General features: G+C 48.3%; 1 protein-coding gene across 1 annotated transcript in view; it reads right to left on the bottom strand.

Annotated features, from left to right (window-relative positions):
- Dhc64C (dynein heavy chain, cytoplasmic) overlaps positions 1-21,261 on the bottom strand; it is a 90,422-nt gene that overhangs the window by 27,129 nt on the left and 42,032 nt on the right. The window contains exons 34-52 of the mRNA XM_089556736.1: positions 19,021-19,233; positions 18,308-18,460; positions 17,505-17,590; positions 16,014-16,596; positions 15,065-15,232; positions 14,244-14,480; positions 13,368-13,542; positions 12,124-12,277; positions 10,155-10,320; positions 6,754-6,917; positions 6,286-6,472; positions 5,932-6,027; positions 5,275-5,747; positions 5,043-5,136; positions 4,456-4,650; positions 3,380-3,559; positions 2,385-2,450; positions 605-692; positions 206-401 (exon numbers count right to left, since the gene is read on the bottom strand). Coding sequence (XP_089412862.1) covers positions 206-401; positions 605-692; positions 2,385-2,450; positions 3,380-3,559; positions 4,456-4,650; positions 5,043-5,136; positions 5,275-5,747; positions 5,932-6,027; positions 6,286-6,472; positions 6,754-6,917; positions 10,155-10,320; positions 12,124-12,277; positions 13,368-13,542; positions 14,244-14,480; positions 15,065-15,232; positions 16,014-16,596; positions 17,505-17,590; positions 18,308-18,460; positions 19,021-19,233 — 3,674 coding nt within the window. The remainder of the gene's footprint in view (positions 1-205; positions 402-604; positions 693-2,384; positions 2,451-3,379; positions 3,560-4,455; positions 4,651-5,042; positions 5,137-5,274; positions 5,748-5,931; positions 6,028-6,285; positions 6,473-6,753; positions 6,918-10,154; positions 10,321-12,123; positions 12,278-13,367; positions 13,543-14,243; positions 14,481-15,064; positions 15,233-16,013; positions 16,597-17,504; positions 17,591-18,307; positions 18,461-19,020; positions 19,234-21,261) is intronic.

Here is a 21,261-nt window from a genome sequence, read left to right as displayed (position 1 = left end):
AAGGGTGTCAAGGAAGGTGTCGACAACAGACAGGGTGCGACGAGAGACAACAACCAGACACCAAGAAAAAGAAAAAAAAATTGCAGAAGAAAGCCTCCTGCACGTATCCACACCCTTCCTCCCACAACAATGACGATGGCTTTCTTCCCCTTCCCCATTTTCCACTGCTGCCACTTCCACCTGTCCTGTACTGGCTTCGACGTACGTGATGTCATCAGTGCTGAAGTTGACGATGGTGTTGATGAAGTTCTCGCGGATGATGACGGAGCGAATGGCCTTCCAGTCGGCGGCCGACTCTCCGAGCAGCAGGCATATAGACTCGAGGGCCAGCTTGACCGCGAAGGGCGGGTTGCCCATCGACCGAACTTCCACCAGGTGCTGCTTCTTGATGGACTTCACCGCTGGGTGCACATCACGTCACAGAACCACCTCGTCACGCACAGACCCTACATCTATTGTAACACCTCTTGCCACTTTTATCCTCTACTGTTTGCATTCAATATAGTAAACACACATTTAGCCGGCTCCTACAAAATCTGATCTAGCTACGAGAAGACACCTAAACATTTTGAAGCCACGCTGAGAGCCAAAGACGTGGGCTCACCTTGCTGGGCTTCGATGACGGCTGGTTCGACTTGCGCCAGATCCGCCATGACACTGGAGCGCTTTTCAGCAATGATCTCTTCTTGTTTCTGCATGAGAAAATAGAGCAGCGCAATTAAAAGAACAAAATGCACAGTACTAATGAAGCTACCTCCTGAAGAGCTTAAGATGTGTACTGCAAGTGCCAAATGAAACACAAACAAGACAAATGAAATGCAACCAGGAAAATAAGACCTTAGTTGACGGACACTGAATGCCAGCACAGTTGGTTTTCACATCTGCCGAACGGCATTCTTTAGATGTGTTAATGGACGCTGCTTGTATTTCTTCTCTTAAGGGGGGACACTGGTCTTAGACCTATTTTCCTTATCTTTAGTCCAATCCTAATGAAACTGTGCCACCTTCCTCAGTTTTTTATGCTTATTTCAACAATGAAATTGCCTTTCTCATAAATTAGTCGGTTCCCAGGGTTATTAATTTTAGTTAGTGATTCACTAGTACCTCGGTGCAAAAAAATCTGCTCAATAAAAAATCATTTTTAATCCATGGCTACATAGTATGGTGAGCAAAGAGTGCAATAATCAAAACCATTTTTTCATTTTACCCTCATTAGTAATTTTACAGCACTTGGAATATCATTGTTCAAGGCGTGAATATAATGCATTGATAAACTTTGCAAAATTATAAATTTTTGAAGTGCGATTGAACAGATCCGCTTCGATTATTGCACACACTGTGCCTTCAGCTTCCCCTAGCAAACAATATGACATCTCTATCTGTCCTAGATATTGAGATATCGACATACTAAGACAGCCAGATGTCCACAATTTTCGTGCCATTAAATTGTCTGCTCCTGCATAAATTTAGTCATACTATAATCTGAATGTAAGGTCATGGTCAAAATGTTGATTTCTCGAAGGAAAAGATTGGTGCAGTTGGAAAATAATAGCTGTAGATTCCACAAATGTCATTTTTGGAAAATCGATTGGTGATTTTTGGTCCTAAAGACCAGTGCGCCCCCTTAACAGCTAATGCAGTAATAACTCGTTGATAAGTTCCCAGTTCATATGATTTCCTGGTTCATACACTCAAAAATTGTGGGCAATAAAAATTTGCCACGGAGCTGCACTAATTTTCCTCCAATTATTACTTTGAAAATTTCAACAAATTATGGTCGTATAATACATTTAGCGACCAACTGCCCATGTGCAGACATATGAGTTCGTCAAACCTAGGTGCACGCGAAAGCCAAACTGAGCGTCAGTCTCCTGCCAAGGAGCTTTCTCTGCATTGCATGGGTGCAAAGGGGAGCAGCATCCAAAAATAAACTTCGCTAACATACGAGCCAGCCTTTCCTATGGGGACGCACAATGAAAAGAAAAGCAGCTGCTGTGTCACAGAGCCTAAGGGCGAGGGACAAAGCAACTGAGAACTACAACAGTGCACTTACATATGAGCGAGCCGGGTCTAGAGAACGTGAAGCGAAGTTACTAGTAAGGCCAGTGCGATAGTGAGTTCTCCCTCTCTATTATAGTATATTCATGCAAATAAGGTAAAATAGTCTCTTTTGATTTGTGCTGTCTTTTCTACTGATGTCCGCAACAACAATAGCATAAAAAAAATCAAATAACGTTTTCGTAAAAAAGCGTTTAAATCGGCGACTTTTCGTGGAATCACGAGAAACTAGGAGCCTTAGTGATGACCAAGCCAACAAGCGACTTTTAACCAACGAAGTGGCATTTGTGCACAACTGCACAAAGTGACTGTAAAACACCACTCACCCTCAGCTGTGCCTGGATCTCGTGAGACTGCATCTTCTTCTTTTCAGCCTCTTGCTGGTCTTTCAGCTGCATTACACGGTCAGAAGTGCCACCAGTCAATACTAGAGGTCACCTTGAACACTCAAATCGTGCATGTCTAATGACGTGTCACGCATGCAAAAACACATCTGCCCATATGCTTCTTGATCTGAGCACATTTTTCTACCCATCCGAACAGTCAACACCACAAACATCCTCACATCAGCTCGACTTAAGGGGGGACACTGGTCTTGAAAAAAAAAATTTATTAATGAAGTCACAGTTATGAAATCTTCAGGGAATATACATTATTGTGTACTGATTCTAAATATGTCATTTAATTTCATGTAAAATAATTCCTTGAGCACTTATGCACCTTTTATGCTAGTATTTTACGGAGAGTTTTGAAGGAAATTTGCTGCGGGAAACTCGCTGAAATGTGTGCCATTGGGTTCTCTTGACACCAAGGAATACAATAAGGGTGAAATTGTCTTCCTGCCTATCATAGAACTTAAGTTATAGAGTTTTGAACTTGTCGCTTTAGAAATGAGAAGAAAAGTGTGTATTCCTGTTTATGAAGTGGCAGCTTCAGTACCCTATTACTCAAGTTCTATGAGAGCCAGGATAATAATTGTACCCTTATTGTATTCCTTGGTGTCAAGAGAACCCAATGGCACACATTTCAGTGAGTTTCCTGCAGCAAACTTTCTTCAGAACTCTCCGCAAAATACTAGCATAAAAATTGCATAAGTGCTCAAGGAGTTGTTTTACATGAAATTAAATGACGTGCTTAGAATGGGCACACAAAAATACATATCCCCTGAAGATTTCTTGACTGTGACTAAATTAATAAAATTTTCTTTTCAAGACCAGTGTCCCCCCTTAAAAAAAACCTGTCAATCTAACTACAATATGGTGACGATGCAAAGTAACGTGCATGACACCACCAAAAGCACAAGGCCCCTTGTGAAACTGACCATCTCCTTGAGCTTGGCATTGGCAGCCTGGTTCTTGGCCTCCAGCTCACGCGACTTGAGTGCCAGCGACTTCTGCAGCTCCTCAACCTGCTCGACCGTCTCGCGGATCTTCTGCAGGCCCACGTTGAGGTGGAGCTGCTGCTCCTCCAGCTCGGAGCGCTTCTCGTTGAACAACTTCACCTGGGAGGGAGGAGAGACGGGGCGAACGACAAACGCAGAAAGTTTGCATTATCCCATTAGCACTGTGATGGTGATAACTTGCACCCTGAATGCACTTTTTTCCTTGAAAAAAATTGACAAAAACTTGGAAAGAAATTCATATTCTGACAAACAAAATAGGATCTTCGTTCATTATGCAAGGTTTTACAGGTCTTATCATTCGCCTTTCAGTCATTCTGTTATCACCCCTGCACACCGCTTTTCACTTCGCATCAGTCATCTGAAAGCTGTTCATACACCTCGAGCATCCACTTCTGCGTACCTGAAATCATTCTCCGCCCAGACTGCAAGAGACTGGAACGACCTGCCCGCTGAAGCTTTTATTGATCCTGGCCTGGAATCCTTCAAATCATTCATCACTGATTTAATTAAATGATATGTCAGCCCACCCCTCATGTAATGCCCGTAGTGGGAATTTGAGGTAGTAATAAATAAATAAACACAGCGTTCACAGCTCATATAAACATTGCAATGACTGTTCATACAGACCGTTATTGGCAAGATCACGATGAGAATAGGTACATGGAAGCAGTGCATACTGCAAAGCGGCCAACAGTGAGCACAGCCATATAAAATGAGAAAAAAATGGAAAGTAGAACACGAAATTTGGCAGGAAACTAAGCCCATGACCTCCACATCTCATGTGCAATGACTACCATGTTTGTAATCAGGTGGCACCACTCAAAACACAGCAGAAGTCGAACAATGAGAAGGCAAAAATCAGTCCCACATTTCTGCCATCCCCCCGTAGTTCACAGAAGGAGGCAAGCTGCCAATAAGACAGGTTTGCACACAGCTGGTGACCAGTACACTGTCTCCCAAAATAGCACAAGCTAGTGTGCACCGAGGCCACTTACGTAGTGGTTGATGAAGTCGAGGTAGTGGCGGGGCGTGATGGTGATGGACCGGGCGCCACGCTTGGCGAGCCGGCTGCTCGCGCGGTGCAGCGTCTGGTGCACATACACAAACGCATTGACGATGGCGTTCCGGTGGTCGGGAGGCAGCCTCAGGCCTGGCACGGCCACCGGGAAGTGCTCCGCAGGCACAATGTACTGCAGAGGGGGAAGAAGACACCAATCACATGTGTGATCATGTGAACAAACAACGACAGAAGAAGTCAACGTGTACTAAGGCAAGCAAAAGATCAAAGGGGAATCACATTAATATAAAGTGCTGATCAGCACACATGTGAGAACAATGCAAGGTTGATTTCCTGTCCCCTAAGCCCGTCACGTGTAAAGCTATCAAAATATGAAACAGGCTTCAGTGGAACAATCCTTAGTACTGTGCGTGGCTGGCCCAAATTATGCAACTCTATAGGTCTGTGCTACGAACCTCTCCTCATTTCTAGCTTCTAAAAGCCTGTCAGAGGAACCCTGCTGTATGTATACAGCTTTTAAACACCAAACAATACTGAATACAGAAACTCGTTTGAGGCACTCACGCTGGTGCGGTCAATGTCCAACTTGGAGGTGAACTCCTTGCCCACTTGGAAGAGGGCGTCATCTGACCAGTCGCCAAACCAGTTCAGAACACACCTGAACGCGAAGACAATAAAAACTCGTCAGCTTTTACATACACAGGCAAGGGGCATTATCAGGTGCCACTGGCTCGATAACGAGTAAGGAGCCAAATTACGCCCTGCTTGCAGCAACTTGCGAGTTGCGGGCACCCACCTGTTGAAGAGTGCTGGAGATGTGGCCGCCCTGTCCTTGAGTCCCTCCGAGGACGGGTTCATAGTGAACACGACGTGCAGGTTGCGCATCACCTGACCCGTGAACCACTTGTAGAGCTCCTCGCTGGAGTCCAGCATGAGTCCCTCGCGCTGCGAGCCCTCCTTGCACTGGGTCATGAGGGCCGCGTACTCATCCCCCTCGAAGAGGCCCGGCACCTCCCCGTTGGCCAGGAGGGTGTTCATGCGCTCCAGGAAGGAGGAGTCCAGCACGTTGCCCTCGTCCAGGATGAAGCAGATCTTCTCGCCCTTGCAGCCAGAGCGCCGCAGCACCGCCCGCAGGTCTTCGTCAAAGTCCGCTGCGGTGTACTTGTTGTGGACCTTGATCTGGAAGACCTTGAGGCCGTTCATCCAGGCCACGAAGCGGGAGAGGGTCGTCTTGCCAGCGCCACTCACGCCAATCAGCAGGAGGTGGCCCTGCGGAGAGGGGAGGCGGACGGGTCAACCAATCACGACCACGGGCAACTAGAGAAGAATGGAAGGCTCGAGGAGTCACTTGTTGATTCGCAGTAAAGACCACAGAGAACAGAAAACAGATGACAAGAAACAAGTGGTGACCCTTAATGCAAAGGAGGTCCATGCTAAGTAATCCCTCCGTCACCTGTGGCTGCCGGAAGATTCGGTCAATGCGGAGCACATGGTCGAGGACCTCGTTGAACAGGACCAGCTGCACATCCAGCTCCTCTTCGTAGAAGATCTGAAAGGTTGTTAAATGGAAGTTGATGCACAAATAATGAATGAATCGTAAATCAGTTTAAGAAGAGCAACAGAAACTCTTAAAAGATGCTGCAAATGCTTAGCTTATTCCTTCTCGGGGGACTGGTAGTGCATGCTAAAAGTGAAGGGGCTGTTGCACTTTCTCTGTCAAATTCTTAGCGTGCCTTGCACTTTCACCACTCAAGCTAATAGTTGCCGTTGGGGGGAAAAAGACAAAGAGTGGAGGGGGGTCACAGACCTTGAGCCTGGCCTTGACGTAGTTGCGGAGCTCGTCCCGCTTGACGGGCACGTAGTCCTTGGAGAGCCAGTTGCTGTACAGGATGGGCCGTCCCAGGGCCTCGTCCTGGTTGATGTTGGGGAAGTGCTTCAGTGCCACCACGTCCACGTTCTCGTCCGTCCAGGTGCGCTCTTCGTCCTCAACCAGCCTGCATGCAGAGGGGGAAAGAGAGGGGGTCGTTGAAGATGAAGGACCAACTCATTGATACAATAATGCCTCCTTTAGAGATTTAGCCTGACAGGCAAAGTACCAAACTCTTAAAAAATTTCGAGTATCACAGGATACAACAGCTCATAAAAGTTTGCTACTGTCACGATGGAAGTTTTGAGATGAACTGACTGAAGACAGAACAGGCAGCTGGTCATTTTGAGAACGCCACTAAGAAAGAGTCAGATGCGCAAGCAAGACAATCCCGAACAGCTTGCGCACCTGTCCTGGAAGAGTCGGAGGCCCTCGTGGGCCCAGATGCGCACCAGGCCCTCAACGGGAAGCGTTTCCAGTGGCCGCAACGCCTCGCAGATGCCCCGCACCCAGCGCGTCAGCTCCCGAGGGCTGTACACATAGTGCGGCTGCATGTCTTGCGTGAAGCGCTCCTGCAGACGGGAAACGGGGTGCACGCAGACACACTTTAGGAACACTCGCAGCATTAACTCTGGGCTTTCGCAATGCAAGTTAGCAGTCTCTTTTCAGAAATCTAGTCATATTTACAAATGTCCCAATTCAATAATGAAGTTCCCAAGCGTCTATCCCAAAAGCAACGCTAAGTTCACAACAGTGCTGTCAAAAAGAAAGCAGTATGCACTCCACAATATTGGACAATGCATGTACAGCCACTATAACACTTTTTTTCTTGGTGTTTGTGCATTATGGCAGACAATACATGCTGCAATGAGCCCTGCATTAGTGATAGTTTCACCGTGCTAGATGCCTATTTGACTTTTGTTTACACTGCTCACAACAGTTGAGATTTTGCATAAAGCACTGGGGCTTTACTCACCTACAATTATCCTCTATGTCCCACTTCAGTTATGAACTTTCCGGCCCCTTAGTGCTTGGAATAGATATAGACGCTGCTATGCACTGTCTACATTTTATACATTTAATAAAATGAAGAGGCTTTCGTACATTCCTTCACACACTTTGCGTAAAACTCCCTCATAGCGACTTGAGGCCACAAATGTACCGTATTTACTCGCATAATCGGCGCACTCGCATAATAGGCGCACCCCCAGTTTGGTCGCGAAAAATCGGATTTTTTTATTTCCGCGCATAATAGGCGCACCCCGAACTTGACACTGTGATCAATACTGCACTTACACACAAGCCGACGACTACCCGCTACCGTACCTTCTCAGGTGAAAAAAAAAAAAAACAGGCACGCACATTCCACAATCCAAGCTTATTTCACTTTAACAAAGTCTTTGCTGAACTGACTAGTAGTCCTCACTTGTGCTGCTGCCGTCGCTGCTGCTGCGGACGCACAGCAGGTACAACATCGCGTGGAACAGCCGCACACAGTTTTCAGGGACGCTCATTTACACGTCTGTTTGGAAAGGTTCATCTTCAGCCGGAAACCTTCCCGGCTTCGGCCCGCAAAAACTTCGGCGCTTGGAGTCACGTACAAAAATTTACGCCCGCCGCAGTCGCAACTGCCGCACGAAACGTTGAGAGGCGAACAGCTAAGCGTCTTATCAACCCCGCTGCGAATGAACGGCGAAAGTTTGCGCCCGGAACACTCTTGACGATGAACCAACTATAAAAAAAACAACACGCGGCCGTCGAAAAAAAAAAGCATTAACGGGCGAACAGCCCTTCCGTCAACTACCGATACCCCCCCGAACCGCCGCACCGAGAATGCACGCTTTTCGCTACCTTTGTCAGCTCGGAAAGCGGCGGGACTCTCGGAGGCGGCTCGTCGGAGGCGGCTCGACACAAGCAACCGTGCCATCGCTATCTGTGCGGCGGCTGTGATAATAATCTTTTAGCTAGGTGCTGTGAACTGACAGTCTGTTTTTGTTTATCTCGTTTTGTTTTTCGTGTTTTTTTTTTATTTTTGCTTAGCTGCTCGGTAAGCCCCGCGGCCTACGCGTTATCACCATCGCCATCAGCAGCGCCACATTTCGCCATTTTGCAAGCGGCGTGCGGTGTGTGTGGTCGTGTGTTTGACGATGGGGAAGTACGCGAGCTACACTGCGGCATTTAAGCTGAAAGCTCTGCAGTATGCCCTGGAGCATGGGAATCGCGCTGCAGCCAGAAATTTCGGTGTTGGGGAAACGAGCATTCGCTACTGGCGCGATCAACAAGAAAAGCTTGAAGCCACCACGAAGTCACGACGGGCCTTCCGAGGTGCTAAGTCTGGGAAGTACCCACAAGTGGAGGAGCAACTCGCACAGCACATACGGAACCTCCGACGTGACTGCTGTGCCGTGTCCCTCGACATCGTGCAGACCGAGGCACGCAGAATTGCCCGAGCGCAGGGCATCGAAGTGAAAGACTTCCAAGCAAGTTCAGGGTGGACAACGCGCTTCATGCGTCGACACGGACTCTCTCTCAGAAGGCGGACAACGTTGTGCCAGCGCTTGCCCTCGGCATATGAGGACAAGGTGGTGGATTTCCACCGTTTCATTATACGGCTGCGGCAGGAAAAGAACTTTATTTTATCGCAGATAGGAAATGCGGACCAAACCCCCCTCTGCTTCGACATGCCGAGGTCCACAACTGTCGAAGAGAAAGGTGCGCGAAGTGTGCTTATCAGAACGTCTGGCGCTGAAAAGCTAAGGTGCACAGTAATGTTAGCAGTGACTGCGGACGGGCGCAAACTGCCGCCTTACGTTATTTTTAAGCGTAAGACGCTTCCGAAGGGCACTTTTCCTCGCGGCATCCACGTCAGGGTCCAGGAAAAAGGCTGGATGAATGAGGAATTGATGCTGGACTGGATCAAGACTGTCTGGGGCCGGCGGCCGGGTGGTCTTTTGTACCCAGCCATGCTCGTTTTAGACAGCTTTCGCGGGCACCTCGTGGAAGGTGTACGGCGTAAATTAAGGGAGCTGCGCACGGATATTGCCGTGATTCCGGGCGGCCTTACGTCGGTACTGCAGCCTTTGGACGTGTCCTTAAACAAGCCTTTTAAGGACAACGTCCGAAGGCTGTACACTAATTGGATGGCTGGAGGGCAGCATCAGCTGACTCCAGGTGGCAAAATTAAGAGGCCGTCTGTAGAAATGTTGTGTGCATGGGTCGACGAAGCCTGGCGAGAGATTTCCGACGAAACCATCAGGAAAAGCTTTAAGAAGACAGGCATCTCAAACGCACTAGATGCGAGCGAAGACGACATGCTATGGAGTTCGGACAAGGAAAATGAGTCCCCACTCAGCAGTGACGAGTCTGTGCTCTCGGACTCCGAATAGGGGGAGGGGAGGGGGGGGGGGCACCATGACATGTCTGTAAATAAATTTTTGTGTGTGAAGTCGAAGTCTCTCGCATGTTCAAAGCAAGGTAAGTAGGTGGCTTTCAGTTTTACTTTTATGCTGGATTTATTGGTAAATGTGAGGGTAGTCATGTTCTTATCATATGTTTAATTTTTAAGCTCGAGAATGCGAGTCGAAAATTTTCGGAAATTTTACCCCGCGTAATCGGCGCACCCCTAACTTTGAGCCCGATTTTCTGAAAAAAAAGTGCGCCTATTATGCGAGTAAATACGGTAAATGCCGAACAAATGTACGCATTTTTCCACCTGCAGCTCCCATGTGTCACATGCTGTATATGCTTAAGCTTGTTCAGTCACTGCAGAGACAACAGTTCCACACAGGGCGAATCAGCGCGGCTCCCACCTGGGACATGAGGTAGAACTCCACCATGGCTGCAGTCAGCGGCTCGGCGTAGGCTCTCAGTGAAGGCACCATCCGCAACATGGCACGGTTGAAGGTGCCGTAGATCTGCTTGAGGGATGTCTCACCCGGGTAGTCAACGTAGACCACTGGCACGTGTCTCAGGAACCTGGTTTTGTGAAAAAGACACCAATTTGAGAACTCCACGCACTTAGATCCAAAAAGACGCACGGCAAAGAGCACCGCGCCACTGCAGGTGTACATGCAAAATATTTGATTGCCAGCTATTGAGTAAGGATCAGAATGACCTGTAAAAAAAAAATTGTTTTCCACCACTGAACAGCAACCACTGGATCATCAGCAGAACTGACACTTCCCATCTCACACAGCGAACAGCTGGTTGGATTTGACTTCAAGACTGCAAACTTGAAGCTTCGTTCCCATCATCAAGCAAAACACTGCTGCAACGGGCCAATTAATGCACGCATTGCACCAGCTTGTTCCATGTGTTGCCCTTCATCTGTCCTTCAATCAACGGACCTGCCACGTAAAATGGTCACCCACAGCCCAGGCCACGTTTGTGTAGGCCCCGATAAAGGAGGGCTCATGAAGCAAATGTGACCCACAAGCAATCTAGTAGAACTCAGTGAAGCCTCTATAGTAAACAAGTAAAAAAAAATGTAAAATAGTTCTATATAGCCAAACTTGAAAAATTTTGTCAAAAGCTCATGACAGAAAAGTGAAATTTAGTCACCTTTCCCTAAATTTTAAGAGTTTCAAAGCTGCTGCAGGCGATTGCAGAGGCCATAAAAAACCGAGTGCCAAACTACAGTTAGGTTGGCTTTCCCACACAGCATCGCAGCCACAGCCGCAGAAGGTTAATAAACACCATCTAGGGTGTCTTCCACACATTACAGCAGTGTCGCATGAAAAACTGGACGCAAGAACGAAAGCTATCGAGTTTATACCACCTCTGCTAAATGACAGTCAACTAAAGCATAGGCTGGCTATCGGAAATCTACAACCAACCATGGCGCCGGAGTGCAAGATGTGTAAACAGGTACTGACTGCCTGGCTACCAACTGTTCATGCCCCTGCATTTGCTGTGGCGCAGTTGGCAAATGTGAGATAGAGCATGAACCATGGCGCAAACGCTTGCTGCACCACCACTAGTCATTCATGTAGTGAGGCAGAACCTGCCACCTGCCACCCAAGAAGACATCTGTTTGAGATATCCATTTTATGACAAACCACACTGGATATACAAAGTAAGAACTGTATGTGTTTGCTAAAAATATTTAGGAACAGCTCGATACAAGCAATAGTTATATTCCTGTTCGCTGTATCGAGGTGACTGTACTGTGAACTAGATGCAGCCAACCAGCAATCATGCCTGTGCAATGCCTTCAGTTGGAGACATCAGAAGCATTTACAATGCAGCGAAGAACAAAAGACAATATAGTTGTTAATGGCCCCTGTCGACAAGAATCTGATGCAGCCAACCAGCAATCATGCCTGTGCAATGCCTTCAGTTGGAGACATCAGAAGCATTTACAATGCAGCGAAGAACAAAAGACAATATAGTTGTTAATGGCCCCTGTCGACAAGAATCTGATCCCTAGTCCACTTCCCCAAGGTCAAGATCTTCAAGGTGCAGCTCACTGCAAAGAATACTCTTGGAACAACAACAACAACAACAACAACAACAACAACAACAACAAAAAATGTGCTGCCTCAGGTAACAATTTCACATCTCATCTTACACGAAAGAACATCACTTGTGTTTAACACCATGTTAACAAGGGGGAGTAAGAAGAGAGCCCAAGGAGAAAAAACTGCTCTTAATATGCTTGAACAAGAGCTAAAGCCCTGTCTCCGGACACTAATTCATTCACATTCGTAAAACTATTCTACGGCATTCAGCAAATATTTGAATGCTCGAAGCGGTTCTGTTCTCCCCGCCACTACTCACCTGTGTGAGAGTGGCTTTCGGCCAGGGTCTGTTGGTGGGTTGCAGGCGCCCACGAACTGAATGCGCTCCAGCCGGACCCAGGTGTGGTCCGTGGTCCGATAGAAGCCTCCGTGCTCCACCAGCTGACGCAGGAAGGAGATCACTCGCTGCGTCCCTGAGAAGACGGAAGACGAGTGAATCGCGGCATGACAGTGACAGCCAGCCACCAAAGCAGACCTGTACTTGAACGCACGAATGCAACCTAAGGCACTTCAAGGCCAGGAATCATAACAGTTCCGCATACAGCCTTGGTCAAAAGTCTTCAGGCCCCACGGTTCACTTTTAAGCCCTACAGTGGTGCCCTCGTGACACCACTAGGGACCAACAAGTCTTAAAAAATGAGGATGAACATTTTCCTCATCCTCAAGACTTAGTTGGTTTGGCTTGGTTGATGGGGTTTGTCATCCCAAAGTGACCAAAGCTATGAGGGATGCCGTAGTGAAGGACCCTGGGAATTTCAACCACCTGGGGGTTCTTTAACGTGCACTGATATCACACAGTACACGGGCCTCTAGAATTTTGGTTGGTTGGTTTATGGGGTTTAGCGTCCCAAAGCGACTCAGGCTATGAGAGACGCCGTAGTGAGGGGCTCCGGAAATTTCGACCACCTGGGGTTCTTTAACGTGCACTGACATCGCACAGTACACGGGCCTCTAGAATTTCTCCTCCAAAGAAATTCAACCGCCGCGGCCGGGATCGAACCCGCGTCTTTCAGGTCAGCAGCCGAGCACCATAGCCACTGAGCCACCGCGGCGGCTCCCTCAAGATATAGAGCTTCACAGCTGCCATAAGCTCCCTATTACTAGGCTGACAAGCAAAAAAATGTGGTTTGAAGACTTTGGACCGAGACTGTACATTTTTATCCGCAGTTACAGCTGACATGCATGACAACACTATATTTTTTTTGCTCCAAGCTGAACTTCAGACACAAGTGACAAATGACAACACCTGAATCCAGTGGTTGGCAAAACCCAAGAAAACTGCCAACAAGTAAATTCAGTGCACAAGGCCAGTGATATATACTCATCAGTGCTGCACTATCAGAGGAACAAGCCTAAAATTTAATAAAGCGTGAAAAACTTAAAAAATATAGAATAATAAAAAAACGGGTGCCGGTATATCCACAGCTACAAATGCTGTACAGTTCATTCTAGCAAAGCCTTTCGCTCACCAAGGCCGTGGTTGAAAAAGGTGAAAGCACGTACCGTACTTGTCCATGTCGGGCAGGTTGATCTCGTCGCAGAAGAGCACCAGCCACTTGCCCAACTGGATCGGGGAGAGCACCACGCCGTTGGGTGTGCGCCGGTACTCGCAGTAGTGGTCGAAGGTCTTCAGCAGCAGCTCGGGGGTGGTCGCACTCGAGAAGTTCAGGCCCACCACCTGTGGGGAACATGGGCCAGGGGGACATCAGAAAACAAGAAACGAGGGACTCAAGAGTACACTGGCATGCTCTGGTGCAGTTTGCCACCCTTGCCCTGACTGGCCTGCTTAAAACTAAAATGTCCTCAAATTTTGTTTGCAGCGTTTACTTCTTTACACCTCAACTTTTGACAGCACCTGGAGTTGTGCTGTGCTATTTTGTTTCCAACAGCAACTACACTTCCCATCTACTTAATTGCACAGCAGCGCGAAACGTGCTTAGAGGTGTCAATTTATGGCAAAAAGGAGACAGTTGTTACATTCCATCTATGGGAAAGATGTCACCACCTAATCTAGGGGGCACACCTACTAACCAGTTAAGAAAGTGGGCCACACATGCATTAAAAAAAAAAAAGGCTGCCACCGTCTGAAACACCTTGAAGTAACGAGTGTTATAATTCCACCTCTATCCACCATATTGAACCGTGACGTCACCATTGGCAAGCAGCAGGAGGTTGTTTCTATGATGCTATTGTAGCTGGTGCTCTCAATGAGAGATGTGCTGTTTTCTAGTTGCTGCCACAGATGGCGCTGTGATCTCAGGGTGGTAGCAGACCCCACGAAATCTCAGAACGTGATGAGTAAGAGCTAACGCTCTTAAAAGGTGTTGCACCACTATAAATGCTATGTGTTTAGTGCATGGGAGAGAGATTGACACCCACCTCCATGTCGGGCAGGGAGCGTAGGGCTGAGAAGAGGGTCATGGTTTTTCCTGAGCCGGGTGGTCCGCACAGCACCAGGGGCCGGTGCTCCGCCAGCCAGGTGTAGAGCAGGGCCTCGTGGCGCACGGTGTCCACCGTGGGCACCACCACGTCTGGCGCGGCCACCTTGTGGGTCTCCACCTCCACCTGGGGCACCTTGCTCTGCCAGGGGACCCACTCGCCCGTCGACAGCGACACCTGAGGAAGACGAAGGGCGGACAATTTGCTATGGACGAACATTCCTTACTTGCTGTTCCCTGGCAAGACTACTGAGAGCAAAGCGAAGGTCAATGCCATTGTACATGCACCCTTTGCCATAATTTACACATCAAAAACATAAATTAAGTGCAAACCGAGACATCTGGACTTGAGACATGCGTGTATATTGGCATTCACCAAAGCTACGGCAATACCCTTCAATGATTGCTCCTCAGAGTATAGCTGCTCACTGTTAACAGCAACCATTTGAGCTAAACTCAAAAGAAACACTGTCTTGCAACAACTGTGTTACAGCTGACTAATGAAAAACTGTGAGGAAGCAGCAAGGCCTTGTACCCCGTGCATATTGCTCACACTCATGAAACATCACTTTAGGTCAGCCTCGGTCCACAAGACTCAGAATCATCGGTGTATAAAATCAGTTAAATGAGTGGCACTAAATTCTGAAAAATTCTTCCATACTTCGGAAAAACAGTGAAAGATGTCTACAAAGCACAAAGTAAGCAAAGAGAAAAAAAAAAGGAGATACAGAAATCAGGCCTTCCTTGGGGCCCACTGCTTGCCTCGTAGTCAATGATGGGCAGCCCCATGTTGGCCGGCAGGGGCACGGTGGCCACACTGCGGATGAAGTCGCCCAGCTCGGAGCGCACCTTCAGCCGGCCGTCACCGGCGAACGACCACAGCAGGGCGTACACCAGGCACTTGGGAATGTACTTCTCCAGCTGGTCTTGCTGCAGGGCAAAGGAAACTCTGTCAGTATGTCAGCTCCAGCCACTTAGAAGATCACGATAATATCTTTGGTAAAGTGTGGACTTCTGTAACACAGTTCAGCTGTATCTAGTCTACACACAGATTTCCATCACGCGGACTTCCAGCTACCACCTAATCTGTTGCACACAAGTTTGGTGGAGCTTGTAGGTATGCTCAGCTTATTAGAAGTCCAGCTTATAGAAGTGCCTCAATCGTTAAATGCATCACTGACTTCACATGGCAGCGCACGTGCCACCACGGACAGACACCCAGTAGTATAATGCCAAAATGATTTGTCAATACCAAGTTCAATTTCACAGCATAAAAGCAGACCTGTAAGCGAGTGTTCTTGACCTGCATCATGATTAAAAAAACAACTAACCGAGGTTGGACTCATTACTGCTCCCATCAGCCCAAACACCGCAGAAGCTGATCTAAGTACTAATCTTCATACTTTCACACCTCCAAAAGCAGGAGTGACAAAAGGATTGATATCACTAAGCACGCAGGAAATCTCTCATGCAAGAGGAAAGAAGACAGTTCGACAAGTGCAAGGACAGAGCGACCTTGCTGCACTTGTATGAGGCCACTCATCTTTAGTCGAGGATGAAACATGTAGTTTCGCAAACTCCACAGTACTTAGTACTCCTTAGCACTCCGTAGTACTTAGTATTCTTAGTACTCCTTAGTACTCTTAGCACAGTACTCCTTAGCACTAGAGAGCCACGCCACTGTCCATCATCCACCAGCAGTGAGACCCACCTGCATCATGAAGTCGGGGTGCGAATGGTTGTAGGCGAGCACATTGTGCGTGGCCTGGTTGAGCATGGAGAAGAGGGAGCCCAGGGCCCGGAAGCGGGTGAAGTCCATCACGTGCTCCTGCCTTGAGGCCCACTCCAGCGCACGGACCACCAGGCCCTCGCTGCCGAAGTAGGGCTGCAGGATGAGCGCCACGTCCCGCTGGGTCTGCAGAGTCGGGGAGAGGGCGTCCTCCTTGGCGTCCTTCTTGCCGCGGTAGGCGTGCTCTTCCTCGGCCTCCTCGAGCGGGATGTGCCGCAGCCGCAGCAGGAAGTGCTCGAAGACCATCTCGGTGCTGAGCACGTCCTCGCTGAACCAGATCATGCCGCAGCGGGACACCGTGGCCAGCGTGGCGAAGCGCAGGTCCTGCACCTCGAACATCACCCGCACGTTGGGCGGCAGGCTCAGCCGCTCGCCGTTGGGCAGCGTCAGCAGCTTGTTGTCGTCCAGGACACTGTTGAGGTTCTCCACCCACTCGGGGTCCACGTCCCCGTCAAAGATGATCCACTGGCGCTTGTTGATCTCCCCACGCACATTGTCAATGATCCTGAGAGGGAGCAGTAAGAAGTACAGATAGAGTGGTGATGGTGCATATTTGCAAAAGTACTCCATACACTGCTCAATGCTCACTTATGCCCTTCTCTTCGACCTTTAAAAATGTGGACAACTCATGCTACACAGCAAGTGTGTTATGCTGTTTCTCACAGCTCCTAATGACATCCACAACAGTCAAGTGCACTTCTATAAAACCTAAAGACAGGAAAGGTTGCTATGAAAAGGATGGTACTAACCAAAAGTCATCTAATAGCTGCAACTGCATTCAACAGCGGTGCTGGTCACAGAAAGATCCTCAGGATTCTTTAACGTCAGCTATTAAATTATCATAAATTAACATCCAATTTGTGATTTATGATTTATGAAGCTTAAAGTCCCAAAGTGACTCAGGCTTTGATGGACGCTATAGCAGAAGACTGGATAATTTCGGCCACCTGGGGTTCTTTACCGTGCACTGACATCGCACAGCACACGGGCCTCCAGCATTTCACCTCCATCGAAATGAAACACCTGCAGCTGGAATGAAACCCGTGTCTTTCGGGTTAGCAGCCGAGCACCATAACCGCTGAGCCACTGTGGCGGCTATATCCTTTTTGTACTATTCGTGCAGCGAAATTCCACTACACAAGTGTCTTTGCATTTCATCGCTTAACCATGAAATCTTCAATGCCTGTAAGGTTGTACGCTTGGTCTGCCATCCTGCACACGACAAAGCTAGTGCACCAAGTTGCCACTAACAGAGCTTACAGAGCTTTGCAGACTCCGACAAAATTACCACACCACTTACTGCCTACACAAGACCAAGCAACTCCCATGATGTTAACAAGAAACCTCTTGGACTTCACTCTGTGCACATGCTAGCTAGAACTGCAACAGCCAAACAAGCGAACCACTGCTCACTTTCTCAGGATGTGGGTGAAGAGTCCGTCCGTCCACTCACGGGTGTTTGGATCCAGCACTCCGTAGAGTGCCTCCTTGGAGATGGCCTGCAAGGACGAGTGCACAGAGTGAGCATCAGGCCAAGGATAAGGGCTATCGGCTCTGATAAGCGAAGTCCATAAAAACAACCAGCTGAACAGTCTCAAGGCCACTGCAATAGGTTACTGCTAATCTTGAAAAAGCAATGAAAAAAATTTACAGCCGATTATTCCGATGGTTAAAGCAGGATCTGCACTAGGAGTGCCATTACATATTAGCACCCATCTCCAATTTCCTCCCTCTCCACTCGACTACTCTTTGACAGCTAAGAATGACTACTCCACTTTCCCCCTCTACACTTTTCTCTGGGGCTTCACACCAACACCACCAATGCCGATGCCAGGCTTTTCAGAAATGACACTACTGCTGCTAGCACAGTAAAAGAATACATTCACTACAATCATACATGTGCACAGTGCTTTCTACAGCCACAAGAAGAATGAAAAGAGGAACAACATAACTATGCAAAATCAGGTCACACCTCGCAATTACATTTAGATGCTTCCAGTGACACTGACAACAGGACAACAAATATACAATAACGTGAACAGAAAGATAGCGAGTCAGGTTGACTGACGACTACGGATAGCAAAAGGAAAATAGAGGAAACAACAAGCCACCACTGTTGCCTGTTATTTCCTTGACCTCTAGTGCTCTTCTTTCATTCGCAGCCCACTTCTGAACACAAAGCTGAAAGGCTGGGCAGGGAGAGGAGACTCCCTCACCTTGGGGTCGATGACATGGGCCACACCCTCGATGCCCTCGAGGCGCTCGAGTGCCTTGAGCAGCACCTTCCAGGCGGTCGACTTGCCACTGCCGCTGGGGCCCACCATCATGAGGCCGTGGTTCAGCTGGGAGATCTGGTACAGCTGCAGAACCTGCAACACATGCAAAAATCAATCGTATTAGTAACAGAGGAAGCGCATATGCCAGTTTTCCTTAGCACCTGCTTTTTCTAGGGCAGTGTGAAATGCCACTTTAGCCTGCGAAGATCATCTAGCTCAATGCCTGTTCTATGTATTGTCACGAAGAAGACGAAGCTGGCAGTGGAGCAGGATGAAGCGCTCGCGCTAGGCTGTGGGCAATTAAAATTGTCTCTTTGTCACCACGTCTCATTCTTCGGCTGGCCGCCATTTAACAATAACAATATTGTTTGAGCTAGGCAGTACCATTTTGCTTTTGGCATCAGGCAAGGGACTTGAGACAACAGTCACCAAGCAAAGATTTCAGCCTTTCTGGTTCTTCTCCACTACTAAGGGCATTTCCAATTAGACAACTTCTCATTCCTTGAGGACAGCTACACACAACTAGACAACCATTTCCCAATAAAGAGAGCCTGTCATATAATCGAGTAGCCAACCACTCCCTTAACCACATTTTCTAGCGAAAAGCTCGTGGCTGCTGCAAGAAAGGAGGAAAAGTAGAGGGGCCCCCCCACCTTCTCCATCCAGGCTCCGCCCTGCTCCTCGCCCTCGCCCGCCACCAGGAACATCTCTTGGCAGACCTTGACGATGTGCTCCTTGAGGCTGCGCATCTCGGCCCGGGTGTAGGACACACCGGGGAACACGTCCGACAGCAGCGAGAACAGCAGGGGGATGTCCTCAGCCACCAGCTTGGGCACCATGGTCTCACACACACTCTGGATCAGGATCTGAGGGGATCGGGGGGGACAAGGGTGGCATCAGTACATATCCTGAACAAGGAAGACAAGTAACCTTTGTCACTCCTTAAAGGGACACTGAGGAAAAATTGAAGTTGGCTTGTATCGACAGAATACCAGCTCCTGATTACAAGAACGCCACTCATACTGACAACAAAGCTCTTGTAACGTAGAAAAGAGCAAGAACCAAAATACAGGTATCGCCACCACAGGCCAAACTCGCAAGTACAAGCGTGATGACGTCATAAGACAAAGCAGTGTTGCTAGAACTTTTTGGTTCTAGCAACTCTAGGACCCGAGAAGCCACAAATCACTGAGGCGCAGCCAATGCAAGCGCAAATGTCCTTGACGTCGCCAGATGGCGCCACGTGCCCGGCAGCTAGGCACGTGCCTGAAGCATCGGGACCAATCAGCGCCTGCTCACCGGTGTTAGGCGAGCTCCCGGTATTCCGCTAGCGGTAACAATTAAGGTACACGGTATGCTAAAGGTGTCTATTTGCAAGAACTTCTTTGACGACTTCGAGAACGAGATCCATCGTAACGCTGGCAAAACGCCAGTGCTAACGTAAGCGAAGCGACTGTAGCGACGGCTGCAATAGCCGATAGATGCCTTCAACGTGCGGCCAGCGGTAGCTTTCTTTTCGGCTGCTGCTAGGCCGCACTGCTGGCCGCCAGAAATCACGGAGTCTGCGTTACGTCATGTTTCACATCACTTAGTCCTGTATCGTCATAGGAGAATCCCAAGTTTGAATCAGAGCGGCGGGAAAAACTTTTGCAACTTCGAATCCAAATTTCTTAGAAATAAACGCATCTTTCGCTGCCGGCCAAGTGGCAACAAAGCCATGACATGCCGAACTATCGGATTTTGCTATAAAAAAAATATTAATAGTGCTCTCCTCACTGTCCCTTTAACATATTTGCAACCAGGCAACGATGTCATGAAAGTTGCCTTTGGCAAATCCTTTAACGATCTGAGCAGTTACTAATAAATAGGATGATATTCCTGGTTCATAAGTTTCTTTCAAACAGCTTCAAAACATAGCAACAGAGCTCTAATATGCTAGCCCTTTTGCGACGCCTTTATGGTATCCCTAACAACAATTCCAAGACACCCTGATATAGCGACATAAGTCAGCTTCACGGTGTGCATAGAGGGTAAGCATTTGTTTGCACCAGAAAAACACGAATATACCATATTTACCCTCATAATGATTGCACCTTTTTTTCCAAAAAATTGACGCAAATTTAGGGGTGCGATCAATGCACGGGGTAAATTTTCTGCAAAAAATTTTTGAGCACCGAAAACGCAAACAAGTTGCAGGTCAAACTACCCTTGTCACATGGGCGTGCTGCCCGCGGTTATGCCACTAAACGCAGTTATCGTGAATCGAGCTTGGCGACCTCGACTTACGCCGTTAACCGAAAAGGTAGAGTGCGAAAAGCGCATGAGCTGTCCCACTTCAAGGACATGCTTTTTTCACACTAAATCATGTTCCAAGAGCAACACATCATAATGGGCAGTGTGCATGGTGCCGCGCGACGGCGCTTTTATGCAGCCTTCGATCTCGTCTGGAGGCGCAGCAACAGCGTACTGCAGCAACGTCCCAACGCTCAAGATACGGATTTTACTGCCGTTACGCCGAAAAATGTCCGGTCCCTGCCGCAGCGTTAAATTGACACGCACGCAATGCTCACAGCACCAGATTCCGTGTGTTCAACGCAATGGTGCCGTCCGCGAGCGCGGTGGACGACGGCACTCTAGTGTGCTCCTCCCTAGTCGTCCCTAGGCCTAACTTGTTTCGTATCGAAGCCACAGTGGACGGCGCTTTTGAATTGACCAACGCTATACTAAATGGTCTAATTATGGCGCTGCCTTACAGACAACCTCATTGTTTCATATTAAAAGAATTATATACAATCGATTTCAGCAATGCCTTAGGAGCGGAGCTGGCGTGCTCGCGGGTCAGTCGCGCTGCAATGGCGGCAGCTACTACACGGCTGCGAACATTAAACTAGCTT

The sequence above is a fragment of the Amblyomma mixtum genome, chromosome 8 (genome assembly GCF_055824585.1).
Source record: "Amblyomma mixtum isolate Tamu chromosome 8, ASM5582458v1, whole genome shotgun sequence".
Classification (NCBI taxonomy): domain Eukaryota; kingdom Metazoa; phylum Arthropoda; class Arachnida; order Ixodida; family Ixodidae; genus Amblyomma; species Amblyomma mixtum.
Note: the sequence above shows the minus strand (reverse complement) of the source record. Positions and strands in the feature narration are given on the sequence as shown.